The 18,721-nt window shown below is 47.2% G+C and overlaps 1 protein-coding gene across 2 annotated transcripts in view; it reads left to right on the forward strand.

Moving 5' to 3' along the window:
- Positions 1 to 18,721, forward strand: part of LOC115463448 — a 102,661-nt gene that overhangs the window by 53,984 nt on the left and 29,956 nt on the right. For both annotated transcript variants that reach the window (XM_030193949.1, XM_030193948.1), the window contains exon 4: positions 11,101 to 11,267. In XM_030193949.1, the coding sequence (XP_030049809.1) occupies positions 11,101 to 11,267 (167 nt within the window). The remainder of the gene's footprint in view (positions 1 to 11,100; positions 11,268 to 18,721) is intronic.

Genomic DNA, 18,721 nt, shown 5'->3' on the forward strand with positions numbered 1-18,721 from the left:
GGAAGGGAAAATTTCTGTCAGCTCTGGACAAGCAGAGGTCTATTTGCACATTTCAGTTTGGCCCCTTTTTCAGCGTTATCTCCGCTTGCAGTCCGGAACCGCCTGTTTCAGTTCCAGGGCCTCCCTTTCACGCTGGAACAGCGTCTCGGACCGTCTCCAAAGTGATAGTCGTCATAGCGTTTTTTTTCTCAGCAAGACAAGGCAGTGCTCCCTTACCTAGTTGTCTGGCTGGTCCGGGTACCGTCTTTTGAGGAAGGTGTGAGAACCATGGTCAGGGTTCTCTCCCTACTGCGATCCTTGGCTTGGATTATCCATCTGGAGAAGAGTCGGCTAAGTCCTTCACACTCTCTGGACTACCTAGGGGTGGTCTTCGTCTCTCAGGTAGGCAGAGTCTTTCTTCCAGGGGCGGGGAAGTAGTAGTTGCAGGCTTAGGTCTCCAACTTGTTACCCAAGTCAGCACCGCGAACCTGGGAGGCCAGTACAGCATTCTCTGCTCAGCTGTTGGTCCCCAGTGTTGGAGAATTGCGGACAGACTCTCTGTCTGGGCATGCCCCGGACGACGCCCACGTGGATTGTAGTCACCGCGGATGCCAGTTTGTCAGGTTGGGGGGATCACTGCCAGGGACGGTCGGCACAAGGAATTTAGGCCCGCTGGAGCGCAGTGGCCCTTCAATCTCTGGGAGTTGAGGACGATTTGTCTGGCCCTCCAGGACTTTCTGCAGCTGTTGTTTCAGAATTCAGTGCGGATCCTGTCCGACAAGGCCACGGCGGTGGTCTAGGTCAACAGGCGGGAGGAACCAGGACCGCTCCCTTGGCCAGGGAAGCGAGGCACTGGTGCCTTTGGGCGGAACAGCATTTGGAGCAACTGACGGCAGCACACATTGCAGGATATCTGAATGTCAAGGCAGATTTTTTCAGTCGACATGTGTTCGGTCTGGGAGAGTGGCAGCTCTCAGACCAAGCATTCTCGTGGTTCACGAGCCGCTGGAGTCTGCCGACCATGGATTTGTTGGCAATCCCTGTCAACTCCAAAGCTCCGTGGTTCTTCAGCAGAGGCCTGGTCCCTCAGACTCTGGGAATCGATGCCCTCCTTCAGCTATGGCCTATGGAAGAGCTTCTATATGTGTTTCCCTCTTGGCCCATGTTGCACAGGAGTCTGAGACGGGTGGTCCTGCACCCGGGGCGAGTTATGCTGGGGCCCCAGATTGGTCCAGGTGCCTGTGGTATGTGGACCTGATGCGGCTCTTGATCAGCGAGCCTTTGTGTCTTCTTCATGTCGAGGACTTTTGCGCCAGGGTCCAGTTGTGTTTCAGGGCCCACTCCCATGTGGTCTTACGGCCTGGCTATTGGGAGGACTCGACTGACATATAAGAGTTTTCCGGATCGAGTCATAGCCACTATGGGGAGAGCGAGTTGGTGCTTCGCACCAACAGCTTATGCCAGAGTTTGGCGCACCTTTGAGTCCTGGTGTGCAGCGGGATCCATTTTCCCGCTTCGGCGTCAGTAGCCTCCATCTTGACCTTCCTTCAGGAGGGTCTCCAAAGGGTCTGTATCTGGGTTCTCTTAGAATTCAGGTAGCGGCCTTGGCCTGCTTTAGAGGACAGGTGAAGGTTTTCTCTCTCGTCCATGTTATGGTGCGCTTCTTAAGAGGAGTTAACCAACTGGCACCTCCCCTGAGCTCGATCATCTTTTCGTGAAATCTTTTCTTGGTCCTGCGAGCAGTACAGAAGCCTCTTTCTGAGCCTCTTTCTCGAATTTCTCTGACGTTTTTGACACTGAAGTCTGTGTTTCTGGTTGCAATCTCTTCGGCGACAAGAGGGTCAGAACTTCAAGCCTTGTCTGGTAGAGACCCCTTCCTGCAGTTCACGGCAGCGGGGGTCTCTATACGCACAGTACCTTCCTTTTTTGCCAAAGGTGTTTCTCGTTTTCATGTGAATCAACAACTCTGCCTCTCTTTGTGCCGAGTGGAGGATGATACGCAGGAGTTTGTCGTCCTTCAATGCCTGGATGTTAAGCGAGTGTCATCAGATACTTGAAGGTGACAAATGATTTCCGGGAAACGGATCATCCTTTTTGTTTTGTTTGCTGGGCCTCACAAAGGTCACAAGCCTTCCAACCCTTCAGTGGCTCGTGGGGTCAAGGAAGCTATGGATTCAGCATACATTCTTTCGGGGAAATTACCACCAGGGAAATCTGAAGGTTCATTCAATGAGAGCTTCGGCGGCTTCTATGACAGAATTGAGATCGATCTCTCTGGAGTACATTTGTAGATCGGCATCTTCATCATCAGTTCATACCTGTTTCAAACACTATCACCTGGACATGGCCGCAATGGGTTCATGTGGCGTTCGGCGCCTCGGTGTTGCTGTTTGGCATTTCTGAGTCCCACCCTGGGTAAGTACTGCTTGGGTACATCCCACTTGTCTATGGATTGATCTATCAGACGCTATGGAAGGTAAAATTATGTATCATACCTGATAATTGTCTTTCCATTAGTCTGTATAGATCAATCCATAGCCCCGCCCAGAAAACGGTGGTGTATTGGTTTACTTGTGTTTATGGTTTTTCAGAGGCACCTTCAACTTCTCACTCAAGTTCAGTTTCTACTTCAAGTCAAGTTCAACTTCAACAAGTGTAAGTTCCCTGATTTGCCTGGAGTTGGGGAGAATCTGTTTAAGTGAGCTGTTTGAGTTCCTCCCGCTTTTGCGGTGGCAGGGCCAATTAATCAATTCAGTTCCTCCCGCTGCTGCGGTTATAGGATTAATGAGTTGTCAGTCACAGGAGAAGTTCTCAAGGTCCATGGGCTTTGGTATCGACATACTGAGGAATTGGTGACTGCACGTGACCATATATAGGGAGCCAAAAGATTGCTCTCTATCTCCCCTGCTGGTGGATGGACATAACCCACTTGTCTATGGATTGATCTATACAGACTAATGGAAAGAAAATTATCAGGTATGATACATAATTTTACCTTCCTTCCTTCCTTGCTTGCAGTGCTCCCGTTCGAACCCAGAGAAAGACTGAGAGAGCTGACTGGAATTTTTTTTAATGTACCATTAAATTCTTGCGGGATTGGGTGGGGACGGGTTAAATTCTTGCAGGGGTGGGTAAGATTCCAGCGGAGATGGGTAAGATATCTGTCCCTATTCAACTCTATAAGTCAGAGTTCTCAGTCTCCACCCGCTGGAAGGCGTCACAACCCATCAGTCACATTCTGGGCTGGTCCGGAGGGACTAAAGGAAAGCAAATTAGCAGGTAAGAACTAATTTCTCTATATGTGGTACTTATATAGCCAGGGCTGTTTTGCAGTGGACGAAGCAATTCCTGCCTTGCTGGAAGTGGCCAGATTCGGGGCAGCCCTTCTGCCGGATACTCTCTACATTCTCGTTCGTATTTTGTTTTCACACAGTGGTGGTTGTGGTGGTGGCACATTTGAGGCTGTGGATACAGCAGTGGTTGACAGATATGGCCTCCAAGGCTCTTAGTTTGGTGTCTTTTGTTTTGGATTTATTAAAAAAAAAAATTTGATCCCTGGGAATCTGAATCCCCAAATATCGAATGTGATTCTTGGCCCATTTGAAAGCAAACTGCTTTCAATCTACTCTCTTCCATGTGGGTTAGAGAAATCCCCAATAGCTCACTTTTATCCATATTAATCTTTAAACCAGCATATCTTTAAAATTCTCTAAGAATCTCCAACACCGTAGGTAGCATCTTCTCTGGATCCACCACATAACGTAGCACATTATCCGCAAACAGCGCAATACGACGGTCCATCCCCCAACCCTAATACCCCGAAGATGTGGATATTTGACATATCATTTCTGCTAATGACTCTATGCACAATGCAAATAGAAGGGGCGACAAGGGACATCCCTGCCTAGTCCCCCTACCAATTGGAAAAAAAGATGTATATCCTCCATTAATATTAAGGCATGCCTTCAGATCTGCATATAAGGCTGCCAGCCAGGTACCAAAATTATCTCCAAGGCCCATGTGATTCATCACTGCTTGCAAAACCCCTCAACTGACCCGGTCAAAGGCCTTTTCTGCATCTATGGCTAACATAGCTGTACTAGACCGGGATCTTTGTGCCTTCCATATTTAATGAAGAGTGTGCCTTATGTTATCCCCTACCTGCCTCTTTGGGATGAATCCAGATTGATCTATATGAATCAATTTCGGCAGTACCCTAGCCAATCTGTTAGCCAGGATCTTAGCCACTATCTTTACTACTACTATTACTTGTCATTTCTATAGCACTACTAGACGTACGCAGCGCTGTACACTTGAACATGAAGAGACAGTCCCTGCTCGACAGAGCTTACAATCTAATTAGGACAGACAAACAGGACAAACAAGAGATAAGGGAATATTAAAGTGAGGATGATAAAATAAAGGTTCTGAACAAGTGAATAAGGGTTAGGAGTTAAAAGCAGCATCAAAAAGGTGGGCTTTTAGCTTAGATTTGAAGAAGGCCAGAGATGGAGCTTGACGTACCGGCTCAGGAAGTCTATTCCAGGCATATGGTGCAGCAAGATAAAAAGAACGGAGTCTGGAGTTAGCAGTGGAGGAGAAGGGTGCAGAAAAGAGATTTACCCAGTGAACGGAGTTCCCGGGGAGGAATGTAGGGATAGATGAGAGTGGAGAGGTACTGAGGAGCTGCAGAGTGATTGCACTTATAGGTCAATAAAAGGAGTTTGAACTGTATGCGGAAACGGATAGGAAGCCAGTGAAGTGACTTGAGGAGAGGGCTAATATGAGCATAACGACACTGGCGGAATATTAGTTGTGCAGCAGAATTTTGAACAGATTAAAGAGGAGAGAGATGTGAAATAAGGGAGTGGAGGAGTGGCCTAGTGGTTAGGGTGGTGGACTTTGATCCTGGGGAACTGAGGAATTGAGTTCGATTCCCGGCACAGGCAGCTGCTTGTGACTCTGGGCAAGTCACTTAACCCTCCATTGCCCCATGTAAGCCGCATTGAGCCTGCCATGAGTGGGAAAGCGCGGGGTACAAATGTAACAAAAAAAAAATAGGTCTATATGAACCACAAACAATGGGGTCTTTCCCAGATTTAGGCAGGACCATTACCCCAGCCTCAGACATGGATACCGGGAGCCCAGTGCCCTCCAAAATGCCATTACCCACTCGCACCAATAAATCTCCCAGCTCCTCCACAAAACATTTGTAAAACCTCACTGAGTATTCATCTAATCCTGGGGCCTTACCATTAGGAAGCCTTTTTATCACCTCCTGTACCTCCCCTAGTCTAATAGGTTTCCCCAAGCTGAGCCCTTTCAGATTCATCCAATCATTGTAATGGAAACTGATCCAAATAACGAGCTATATCTGCAGCCGATGCACCCTCAGAGGCACTATATAAATCTTGGTAATATTGCACAAAGCATTTTCCAATATCTGAATCAGCATAGTGTCAACCTCCCCCACCATCTTTCAACTTTTGGATAAGGGAGCGCCCTCTCCTTGCCCGTAAAAAACGGGCCAACCTTGCACTTGATTTATTGACGAACTCAAAGTATTGCTGCTTTAGCTTAGTTCTCATGATCAACGTCTGCCATCTGCAGTTGTGCTATTTCCCCTCTCACTTGTTTAAGGTCTTCCCATATCTGTGGTGTAGGGTTTCGTTTGTGCAGCATTTCTAAGTGTAATAACCTCATATGCAAAGTTAGCAAGTGTTGTCCTTTTTCCCTTTTTATTTATTTATTTATTACATTTGAACCCCACATTTTCCCACCTATTTGCAGGCTCAATGTGACTTACATGGTACCGTAAAGACGTTCGCTAGTCGGTTGATAACAAATACAAGGTTGAATTGTGGTCAAATGAGGTAGGTCTGTGTCAGGCACCGTGAAGGTCGAAGGGAATGAAGATTGTATATTGTCCAGTACGATCATTGGTTGTGCTGGGTGTGAGGATTTACGTTGGGTCGGTGGGGTAAGCCTTTTTGAAGAGGTTGGTTTTTAGTGATTTTCTGAAGTTTAGATGGTCATGGATTGTTTTTACAGCTTTTGGGAGTCCATTCCATAGTTGTGCGCTTACATAGGAGAAGCTGGATGCTTAAGTTGTTTTGTATTTAAGTCCTTTGCAATTTGGATAATGTAAGTTTAGGTATGAACGTGATGATCTGTTTCTGGTTGGTAGATCTATGAGGTCTGTCATGTATCCTGAGACTATGCTGTAGATAATTTTGTGGACAAAGGTGCAGATTTTGAAGATGATACGTTCTTTGATTGGGAGCCAATGCAGCTTTTCTCGGAGGGATTTAGCGCTTTCGAAGTGTGATTTACCAAATATCAGCCTGGCAGCTGTGTTTTGGGAAGTCTGGAGTTTTTTTGCGAGTTGTTCTTTACATCCCGCATAGATGGCGTTGCAGTAATCTGCATGGCTTAGGACCATTGATTGTATTAGGTTTCAAAAGATTTCCGTCGGGAAGAAAGGTTTTATTCGTTTGTTTCCACATTGAATAGAACATTTTCTTTCTTTCTTTCTTTCTTTCTTTCTTGCGCAATCCCCACTTAATCAAGGTCCCCCTCACCACTACTTTCAACGCATCCCATAACACCCCATCAGTTACTTCCCCGTTATCATTAAAGTGACGGAACTCTTGAATATTAAGCTTAATATCTTCCTTCATTTTCTTATCGCCTAGCAGTGACTCATTAAGTCTCCAGACTCCTTGTCGCCTGCAATGACCAAGCCCAGTTAGTTTAATCCACATTGGCGCATGATCAGAAACACACATTGTCTGTATCTCAGCCGCCTCCACCATATGCCATCCATTGCGATGCACCCACAACTCATCTATACGGGAATTGGTCTGCGCTGCATGCGAGTAAAAGGTGTAATTCCGCTGCACCCCATGTAGCAACCTCCAACAATCCACCACTTCCAACCCTTTCATAAATTGCAACAATGCCTTCCTCCCTGGACCACCCTGCTGCCCTCCTCCTGTCAAATGGTCTAACCTTGCATGCGGGGCAAGATTAAAATCCTCCCCCCCCCTACCACTACCTGCCCTCCCACAAATCCCAGAATCTCTCCTTTTAATGTTTGAAAGAATTTCTTCTGCCCCACATTCGGTGCATAAATATTGATCAATGTCAGCTCCTTGCCCTGCAACCACCCTCTAAGGGCCACACAGCGCCCACTAGTATCTCAAAACACCTTTTTAATCACAATCCCACAACTTTGTCTTATCAATATGGCCACTCCCCCCATCCTCTTTGGTCATTCTCCCTGATGTACCACCACTTCCCGAAAAGGCCTACGACGCAGCATGTGAGTATCTCTTGGTCTTAAGTATGTTTCTTGTAAAAACGTTACATCCCACTTCAGCCTGCTCAGTTCCTTAAATACTGTACTGCGCTTCCCCTGATTATTGAGCCTATTCACATTCCATGTTCCCACCAGTAAGGCCAATCCCCGTCCCTCCCCCTGCTCCAAACCCACTCTCCTCTGCTTTAACATATCCACAGTCCCTCCCCAATCCTCCCCCTCCCTTTAGCCAATCTCTCTATCAGTAGATCAGCCATCCCACGAGGAATAAATGCACTCTCCCGGGCTTTAGCCTCACAACAGTCCATCCCCTGCCCTCCCGTCACCCCACACTCCCCCACATCCACTACATTCATTTAACCGTTACCCTCCTGTCTAGCATCCCTCCACCCTTCCACCCCCAGACCCACACAATTATATTTTCCACACCCAAAATCCCTCCAATTCAATCTCTCAGCTCACCCCTCACAATGTTCCAACATGCTCCCGTGCTCCCCACTCTCACCAGGGTGCCATGCCTGCCCTCCCCTCTCCCCACCCGACCCCCCTATGCATAGCACCCCCTGAAATGGTTGCTTATCTGCATAATGTCCTCAGCAAATTAATCAATCTGTCGCCAGTTCAGTTAAGTCTGTTTTCCTTCAGGAAGCCTGCTTATCAGATTTCTTTCCCCGATCCACCACCGTCTGCCATGCTGAATCCGCTCTGGGTTCCTTGGCGGTCTCCGGTAACTCCGGCTGTACTGGAACACCTCTACACCCCAAAGATCACAATGTTGACCAGGCGTCACCGGGGGTCTTTACTTTGCGCGACTTCCCATCGCAAAGGGGAGTAGCCACCTGTAGCGGATCCCCCTTGACCTCATGAATATCGTGACTTCTGTAAAGGATTGATGCTTTTGTAAAGTAGTCCATGCTACATCTTGAAACATTCTCTTTTTGCTGCCTTTCTTTAGACAATATCTGCTCCGTGGGAAAATCAGCGAAACACACTACAATGTCCATTGGATTGGAATCTCGCTGCGGGCCAGCCACTCTGTGCGCTCTCTGGATGTGGAGGTCCGGTAATTGACCCCCTTCCTCAGATTCAATATGTGCCCACACAGCTCTCGAATCACTGCTACACAGTTGAACATATCCAAGTCTGGGATTCCTTTAAATCTCAAATTATTTCGACGCGACCTATTCTCTAGATCTTCCAACTGCTCCTTTGGTTGTTGCACTTCCACCGTGTCAGCATTCACTACTTTATGGAGTTTTCCCATGTCCTGCTTAAGAGTCTTCATCCCCTCCTCCACCTCACCAACACGCGTTCCCAGGTCGCGGAGTTCAGCCCTAATTTCTCTCAGGGCGTTTTGGACATCCTTTTGGATCCCCGCCAGATCGGCCTTCAAGTCCTGAAACTAACCCACCACATCTGATTTAGTAATCTTGCCAGAATCCTCCAGTCCTTCCTCAGCATGCTTCTCGGCTACAGCTGGAATTGCCGCCATCTTGGACTCGCTCCGCTCTGGCCCCGCCGAGACCGTCAACATTTTTTTGCTTTGTTTTGTCGTGAAACGGAATCACTGCAGCCCCTTCTTCGGCAGCATAGCTTTGAGACCTCTCCCCTGCGATCCAAGCTTCAAGATGCTGCTCAAATCTACAGGATTTGCTCACTTTAATATCGCCCCAGCGGAGCTCTGCATTCAAGCTGCCATCTCGGTCCGTGACGTCACTTCCTCCTCCAGTAACAGGAGTCTTTTGTTAATAGAGACCTTAACAAGTAAAAATCTGCCCTGGGGATCCCTCCAGGTCTGTTGGATCTTTGCATCCAATCCCCTCCGAAAAAGAACCAGGAGTCCAGCCTTATAATGTACTGCTGGAAACTCTACCAATTGACCCACACACCAGCGTCGAAATTTCAAGTGTTCACTGTCGACAGGTGAGTCTCTTGAAAAAATACGTCTGCTTTCTGATGATTCAGGGCTTGTAAGATTTTCTGCCTCTTAATGGGCAATGACACCCCATTAACATTCCAGGAAACCAATTTAACCAACATCACATGGTCTGATTAATGATAGAAAAAAACAAAGGCCAGTAGTGTTTACAGATCGGAGGACTGTCCCAGCCAGCAGCCCCCCAGCCAAAAACAGGTAAAAAGGTCTCCTGGACCTCAACCGCTCACACCTCACTGTCATGAAAGAAAAAACAACCCCAAAACATCAAAGACAACCCAAGTAACAAAATCCCTACAACCCCCTCCCCACTCCATCTTATAGTATAAATGAGCCCCTGTACCCCCAAATACCAAATTCCTTCTAAACCCCATCATCCTACAATGTCCAGAAAAAAAGGGCTAAGGGCAGTGTGGGAATTCTCCCCCCCCCCGATCCCCCTCAACCCACCCTCCTCCAACCTGTAGTGATCTAAACCAGAAGTAAAAGAAGTCCTGCTGTTAACCTCTGAGTTCTGAGGAGAGGAAAAAAAAGGGAAGGGAGGGGGCATATGTATGCAAATCTAACATCATTTAAATTAGATTTAAATGAACTGCTTGTATTTCGCCCCTATGATCAGAGAACAGTGCTCTGATTGTAGGGGCGGGATAGTGCCTTAACCGTACGCCAGCTCAGAGCTGGCATTGGGGTTAAGACTCTGCTCCCGCCCTTTGTCAGTCAGGCAGCTCAGGCTGTCACCATGTCCTGGTGGTCCATTGGCCCCCAAGCCCTGACCCAAACAGCGACCGTGACTGGAGGTCCAGGATGCATTGGGCAGGGCGCAGTCATTTTAAAGGCAGCACTGGAAGAGGAGGGAGTGTGCTACTCTCTCCTCCTCCTCTATCATGGAGGTACCGGGGGGGGGGGGGGGGGGGGCTTGGTTTAGCAGTCCACTGGGCCACCAGGAATTTTTAGGGGGATTGGAAATCCACCAGATCTCCAGCCCCCCCGGGCCCTTTTGTTGGGAGGACTGGAAGTCCATCAGACCTCCAGCCCCCATGTCACTGTATGGATGGGATTTTAGGGGGGGGGGGGGGCACTAGGGCTGAGTGATGGTGGTGGTCCGAGGGTCCAATGGACCTCAGTCTCCTGCGTTTGACAGGTCCGGGCTTTTGACAGTCTGGACCTGTCAAATAAGCGTGGGAGGATGCGCTCAGGCACAGTTCTCCCACACTTTTCCCCTATGATCAGAGCTAATAGTGTGCTTAAATTTTGCATGCCATTAGCCTTGATCATTTGGAGGGGGGATGTTATTGCCCCACGCTGTTCCAGTGCTAAGTTTTGAGCGCTGTTTGGAACAGCGCGGGGCTTCTAATAATCAGCTCATTAATTACCCCAATTCAGGAAGCTTTGTTTCTTGGAGTACACTAATAGTAGCTTTTATTTTGATGGTTTAGGAAGGAGCACATGGGCTAAACCACTGTTTGGGCCACCAAGCATCACTTTCTCTTCCCCTTTTGGAGATTTTTGCCTTTCAGCCTTTCCTACTGCTGCATCTCCCCTTCATCTGTAGCATCTCACCTCTCCCTCCTTCCCCCAAAATTGCTATCTCTTATTTATTCTGCTTGCCATGTTATTCTGACAGGTTTATTTTGGCAGTGACGATCAACCCAGGTTATAACATAGGCCGTGTGGTAGCAGCACTTCATCTTTCAAAAATCCACTGAAACAAAAATAGCTCCAATGTAACACTGGCAGAGGTAAAAAGAAAGTTACAATATGTGGACTGGAAAGCATGCTCAGTAGACTGTAGCTTTGGGACCACTGATATGGAATCTGTATATGAGAAAATAAAAAATTCATAGTTCTCCTTCCTCCTCTGCAGGCAAACAGATGAGTGCGGTGAAGCAGCAATGGAAGAGCCTGAAAGGTGAATATCTTCAACAGAATGAGAAAATCCAGGAGCTTATTGCCCAGGTCCTGCAGAAGCTAGAGGCACTGCAAAAAAAGAAGTGTCTCTTGGCCAATATGCTCCACCAGTACCAAATCCAGGTATGAATTTTAATATTTATTTGGATTTAGCTCACACCTTTTTCAATAGTAGCTCAGGTACACAAGGTCCCTAGAGGGTTCACAATCTATTTTTGTACCTGAAGCAATGGAGGGTTATGTGATCTTGGGAAAGTCATAAGGAGCAGCCCCAGGATGTGAACCTGACGTTACTATTTGTCAGCCTGGAGCTCTAACCACTAGACTAGCCCAATCCCTGATTTCTTTGCATAGACTGGGGGTCATTTAAAGACAGACCCAAAACGCTGCCTTTACAGAACGAGCAATGAGACTCAGAAATAGTCTGTGCTACTATACATGCTGCACTAGATACACTGATTGTCCGAGGACATGCAGAACTTATGGAGAGGCATTTTGCAAGAACATCCAAGTCAGAAAAATCATCCAAAAAATAAAGTCCATCTTGCAGCCATTTTCAAACAGGAAAAATATTGGGATTTCCTGTTTTGAAATGTGAGAAGGACATTCTTGTGCTGAAAGCGTCCAAAATATGAATGCCAAAAAAGCAGGTGCAAAAATACCTGTGTGCCATTATTTGCACAAAAATGGCCACACAGACATCCTGCAGCACAGAGAGAGTGGGAAGTGGACCAATGACTCCAGGAGAACGGGAGACAGACATACTTGCAGAGCAGGAGAGTATCCTAGAGGTGAGTGCAGTGGATTTTAAACTATGGGACCCAGTTACAAATTCCACCTTAATTCCTTTATATTTTATTGTGAGCCCCTCTAGGAAAAGAAAACCTACTGTACATAAAGGTACACCCTTACAATAGCCATCATGTTTACAGGTGTCTTATAAATTCAGGTACAGTAGGCATATCTATGCTACAGGAGGGTTCACGTATTTGAATAGAAATAAGTTAAAAGTGGGAGTTGCACCTGGGTCCCATTGTTCAAACTCTTATTTTTTACCTTGCATATTTCTTCCTGTTCCATTATCACTGAAAGTTGTTCTAATCTTGGACCCACCCTAGTCCTGCCGAAAATCACGTCTCCAAGACATCCCCTTTATTATTTGGATAAACTGCAGTGGAAAACGTCCCAACTTCTGCCTTTCAAAAATTGCGATTAGAGGTTCTCCGAGGACAAGCAGGCTTACCATTCTCACAAGTTGGTAGACGCATCCCACGTCGGCAAATTGTCATAGAAAAAGAACGAGAGCTTTCTGGAGCGCAAGCAGCGCTCCAATTCGAAAGTGCAAGTGCCTTCTCGCCTGCAGCATGGCCGCGCCTTTCCATTTTGTTTTCTCCGCGTGAGGAGAGGCAGCTTTTTTGCTGGGTCCTCACATATCCGGGACAGAGCTATTTTTGTGTCTTTCGGTAGTTTTTTGTACCCGCTTCACTTTTTTCTCCCTTTCTTTCTTGATTTGTTTCAAAAAAAAAAAAAGTCCCTTATGCTTTTTAGCTTTTTGGCCTGCATTTAAGTTTTTGTTCTTTTTTGGCGTGGGCTGTATTTAGGCCTGCTCAGTCGCATTTTCCTTTTGTGCCTCCTTTCCCCTTTTTTCAACACCATCACGACTTTTAATTTCGCTGAATCCATTTTTCCTTCCATGTCATCGAAGACTCCCAGTGGCTTCAAATGTTGTACCCGGTGCAACCGGACCATCTTGGGAAAAGACACCCATTCTTGGTGTCTACAGTGCCTCGGGCCCGACCATAGCCCTGTAAATTGTGTCCTTTGTCTTTGTATGAAGAAAAGGACCCAAATTTCTCAAGAAGCTCAACGCGAGAAGATTTTTGGGGCCAGGTCCGGTTCTTCGATGTCTACGTCGAGTGCGGCACTGGCATTGGGAGTCATGGTAGGAACGGCTGCTACGAGACCCCGAGATACTGGGAACAGTGAGGCATTGAGTGAGTCTCCACCTGTCTCGAGACCTCCTGCTATGCAGGCCCCCCCCCCCCCCCCCGGGTCCGTCCATCGTTGGACCCAACCCCGAGGCGACGTGAGGATTCAGCTTCATCCGCGTCGGCACCGAGGAACATGGGTGAAATGCATCGGGCGAAGGCCAAAAAGCACAGTCATCGATCTCCATCGGCACTCGGTGCTAGGAATTCGGCACCTGGAAAGCGTCAACGCCGGGAGGACCGCTCCCCCTCCATCCAGGAGGTGCCGAAGTGTACGTCTCCTAGCAGCCGAGGTCCTGTTTCTGTACTGGCCCCGGCAGTTCTGCATCCTGAGCTCCAACCGGCCCCACAGCCTTTACCAATGGCAACCCTTGATTAGCGCATCCGGGCCTTGCTCCCTGAGCTTCTGCACCTTAGCCTATCAGCCAAAGAGCATTTAACAGTTCACAATGAGACTGCACAATTTACAACTCGTAATTGTCTGAGAACTGGATGGTGTCTTTTTCTCCATTTACAAGTTAGTACAGCACCTAAAGTTAAGTGCTTTTTCCATCTATATTTATTGGTATTTATATAGAAGAAAAAGAAAAGTTGCTTTTTAGTTGGAGCTACCAGATATTTGGGAGAGGTTTTTAGACCTATGATTACTTTTTGACCGTGTGCACTCTATAGTGGCTTTATATACTAGTGTGCTGCAGAATTAGCAACGGTCTTTATGAAGTCTTTTCCTCAAATCTGAGAATTTGTTGGATTACAGATTGTATGTTCCTGTATTTTCCTATTGGTACCAGTTTTTTTTTTAAATTTGAGTTATCTCGTTATTGAAATTGATATAATAAGTACATAAGTAATGCCACACTGGGAAAAGACCAAGGGTCTATCGAGCCCAGCATCCTGTCCATGACAGCGGCCAATCCAGGCCAAGGGCACCTGGTGAGCTTCCCAAACATACAAACATTCTATATATGTTATTCTTGGAATTGTGGATTTTTCCCAAGTCCATTTAGTAGTGGTTTATGGACTTGTCCTTTAGGAAACCGTCTAACCCCTTTTTAAACTCTGCCAAGCTAACCGCCTTCACCACATTCTCCGGCAACGAATTCCAGAGTTTAATTATGCGTTGGGTGAAGAAACATTTTCTCCGATTTGTTTTAAATTTACTACACTGTAGTTTCATCGCATGCCCCCTAGTCCTAGTATTTTTGGAAAGCGTGAACAGACGCTTCACATCCACCTGTTCCACTCCACTCATTATTTTATATACCTCTATCATGTCTTTTTCTTGTTGTAATGTACTGTATCAACAAGCAGGGAGGCATGAGTTCATATCTCTTGTGTGAGGAAGCAGTCTGGCTGTGGACCTGGGCTTCCATCCACAGGATGGTGCTCAGAGCCACTTACTTGGCGAGAAGAAACAGTTTGGCAGACAGGCTGAACTAAGTGATGCATCCGTACAAGTGTTCCCTCAATGTGGGCATAGTCCCGGAGATCTTCTGAGAGTGGGGCACCCCCTCAGTGGATCTCTTTGCCTCTCATTTGAACACCAAAATTCCTTGGTACTGCTCCAGACTAGGGTCACATGGCAGGCTAGCATCAGACACTTTTTTCCCTCCTTCATTATGCAAAACCTTGCTAAAACTCAAACAGGACAGAGGCATGATCCTCATCACCCCTTATTGGCTGAGGCAGATATGGTTCCCTCTACTTCTGGATTTAGCCACCAAAGACCCCACCAAAGAGACCAGAGTGTTTTCCAACTCTCATCACCTAGCATGAGGGGTTGCTTATGCATCCCAACCTCCTCTTGCATCCTAGCCCTCACAGCCTGGATGATGAGAAATTAGGAACTGATTCTCTCCAACTGCATGAGGGTGTCACCCATGTCCTGCTTGCTTCCAGGAAGGATGATTCTAAGAGGTCATATAATTTCAAGTGGAGAAGGTTTGCTGCCTGGTGTGAGGACGATCCCTTTTCCTGTCCTATAAAAAAACTATGTGAGTACCTTCTGCCCTTACCAGAGTTGGACTCAAAACCAACTCTGTCAGGGTTCATCTGGTGCAATTGGCACTTACCATCAACATGTCAAGGGTAAGCCCATCTTTGTACAGCCTCTAGTTTTCCACTTCATAAGAGACTTGTTTCTCAAAATCCTGGTCAAGCCTTCCACAGTGTCATGGGATCTCAGTGGTGTTCTCACCCAGCTGAGGAAAGCTCTATTTGAGCCACTTGATACTTGCCACCCGGAAAGTCTTATTCTTGGTGGTGGTCACTTCAGCCCACAGGGTCCGTGAGCTCCAGGCCCTGGTAGCTGATCCACTTACATGAGATTTTATCATAATAAGAGTAGTTCTTCACAAACATCCTAAGTTCGTTCCTAAGGTAGTGTCAGTGTTCCATCTTAACCAGTCAGTTGTCCTGCCAACATTCTTCCCAAAACCTCATGCCCATCCTTGTGAAAGTGCACTGCACACCTTGGACTGCAAGCTCATAGACAGTCCACCCAGTTTTTTGTTGCTTTTCACCCAAACACGATGGGGGCATCCATTCGTAAACATGTGTTATCCAGTTGAGTAGCAGATTGCATCTCCTTCACTTATGCCCAGGCTGGGCTGACTCTGGAGAGTCATGTCACAGCTCATAATGTCAGAGCCATGGCTGTGTCAGTAACCCACTTGAAATCTGCCTCCATAGAGGAGATTTGCAGAACTATGACATGGTCACCTGTCCACATCTCACATGTTTAGAACGGGACTCCTGTTGCAACAGTCAAATTGGTCAGTCAGTCCTTCAGAATTTATTTGGGATCTAGAATCCAACTCATCCCCTAGGCCCATTTTTGTCTTCTGTTTCACACTGTTCCGTTTAAAAAAAAAATGAGAGAGAGAAAAGTTTTTAAAAAATGTTCTAGGCCTAGCCTGTTGCTGGCCTTCTGTCTTTCCTCCCCCCCCCCCCCCCCCCTCTTTTTTTTTTTGTTTCAGCAGCCTGATAGCTATGGATTCCCATATGTGGTAATATAGTGTCCTGCTTGTCCTCAGAGGATTCCCATATGTGGTAATATAATGTCCTGCTTGTCCTCAGAGAAAGTGCCTGTAGCAGGTGTTCTCTGAGGACAGCAAGCCACATATTCCTGCATACCCACCCACCTCACTAGGAGTTGTATTCTGTAATAGACTAGTCCTGCTTGGCAAGTGGGAACGTGCGTGCACATGCACAGCATGGTCTTCCAAAGGCTTCAGAAAGTTGCTAGGAAGTGCTGCACACCAGGCGTCATCAGATGTCACACCTATGTGAGAATGCATCTTGCTGTCCTCAGAGAACCTGCTACAGGTGAGTGATTACACTTTACTGGAGTCCTTTTTCTCTTCTTTTCCTAATTGAATAGCAGTTTGAATGGTTAAGCTGCCACATTACATAAATCACTCCAATATCAACTTGGCTTTTCAGCTTCATTTCCTTTCTGATTTTACACCAAGATGACCTTTTTATCAGTAGCACTTCCACAGGAAATGGGAAGGGCAAGGGTTAGCAAGCACCTACTTCGCTTCCTCTTTGCTACTGCATTTCTGGCTCTCCTACCTCATGGGCTGGTGCCAAATGCCGAAGAGTACACCACTGGTCTTATTGATCAAATGTATTACAGCTTTTCCCACCAGCACCATTATTCTCACCTGTTCAGGTAAAACAGATACGTTTGGATTGGGTTTTTTTTAAACTGTTTAGTTCTCTTCAAATCTAATGGGCGCCATTTGGCTCGGACCATTGATGTATGACTTGATCCATGAGGAGAGGACAGTAGTGCTGGGAGAAGATGCTGCAGTGACTTAAATGTACCAGCGTGGAGACAGGTTCTGGTAGAAGTAGAGGCAAGGGTAAAGTGGGGACTTGAGGGTATGAGAGACAAGACAGAGTGTCTTGGATTTTCTGGGAGATTCCTGGGTTGTCTGCTTTACTTCCCAAATTGCCACCTGGCTTTCTCTGTCGTGGGCCAAGGACTACCCCCACCCCATTACAAACGGCCTGATTTCTTCTGTCTCCAACGGCCTGTTGCTCATATTTAACTGCCTTCCTCCCCCAACCAACTCCCAATTTCTTATCGCTCCACCAGACCAGTCAAGTCACTTGAGGTATAGCTTCTCTTGCCAGCAGATGGAGACTGAGAAGCACGGAAATAATGACATCATCATGTAAGTATCCTGTGTAGTCCTGTACTGGTTAATATTTCTCAGTCTCCAGTAGATGGTAGGTGAGTCATCCTTTTGCCATCTATGGCTGATCTGGTCTGGTCTCCTTGCTTGGGGGACATAGCATAGGTTATTGCTAATTTGGTTTTCTCCACTTAGTCTTGGAGGTGCTATACCTAGTAGGGCCAGGACCTTTCCCTTTTCCCTCCCCCTGCCAACATTGAAGCTCTTCTGGGGTTTTTTTGGCTGCTTGTGCTTTGGTTCCCCTCCCCTGCTTAAAGGGAGGGACCCTTGAGAGTCTCCTGGGAGGAAGACGCAACCGCTAATTTAAAAAAAAATGTTTTTAAGCAGGCACACTGTTGTGCTAAGCAGCCACAGTGGTGGTTAGGCAGAAGCAGCACCAGAAGAAGTTTAGGCTGCAGTGGAGGGGGATGGGGGGGGGAGTAAGAGTGCTTTAGAGCCACTGAGGCTGTATGAGTTGGCACTAATTGGGCAGCACAGCTCAAGCTGCATTGTATATGGTAGCTCAGACTTGGCGCAACTGACAGAGAGGGGCTGCATATAATGGAGTCAGCCTTCCGTTCCCACAGTGGGGAGGTTCCCACAACAGGAGATGATCTGACTTTGGTGGGATATGCCACCATTTTAACTACCTCTAGGAAGGAGTTGTTTGGACCTCTCATTTTGAGCCATTCAGATGAGCAGTAGAGGCAAACCGGCAGGGGAGTTTCTGTTGCTTATGCATAAAGCTGCCTTGCTGAAAAAAGATATGATGGCTGAGGGCCCATTGGAGACTGCAAGTGGGCAGGATTACCCCAGCGAGGGGCCCTCAGGGGCTGATAAGCATGGCTTGTTGGTTTATAATTTAATTTCTAGAAAGAGATTCGCTGGGATCAGCAGAATCTGAGAGCCCGGTTAGAAATCTTCCGGGATCCCATATCGGGGAACAGGAAGAATGGTTGGAAGAAGAGGTGACGCCTCCAAGGGGGAGAGTGCCTTAGTGGTTAGTATCTTTCATACACACAAGTTGTCTTCACTGATAACCCAGGTTCTGTCAGCTTTGAAGATTTTGGAGGCAGAGCTGCCAGAGAATGTGAAGACAGAAGATCTGCTGCCAGCTCGAGCCTTTCCAATGAATAAAGCTGTTAAGGAGGTGATAGCAGCAGAGTGGGACACCCCAGCTGCGGGGCACAAGGTGGCAAGGGATGTCTTATGTCTCTGTAAAGTAGATGCCTTAGTCTCAACTGTTAACCAAGAAGACCACTGTTGTAGTGGAAGGAGGTGTAGTGCTGAAGGATCCACAGGACCACTGTATGGAGACCCAATTGAAGCAGGCCTTTGTGGTGTCGGTCCTGGCCCTGAATGCAGTGGTCTGTGAGGGTCTGGTGGCCAGGGCCTGCTTTTGGTG

The sequence above is a fragment of the Microcaecilia unicolor genome, chromosome 2 (genome assembly GCF_901765095.1).
Source record: "Microcaecilia unicolor chromosome 2, aMicUni1.1, whole genome shotgun sequence".
In the NCBI taxonomy this organism is placed as follows: Eukaryota; Metazoa; Chordata; class Amphibia; order Gymnophiona; family Siphonopidae; genus Microcaecilia; species Microcaecilia unicolor.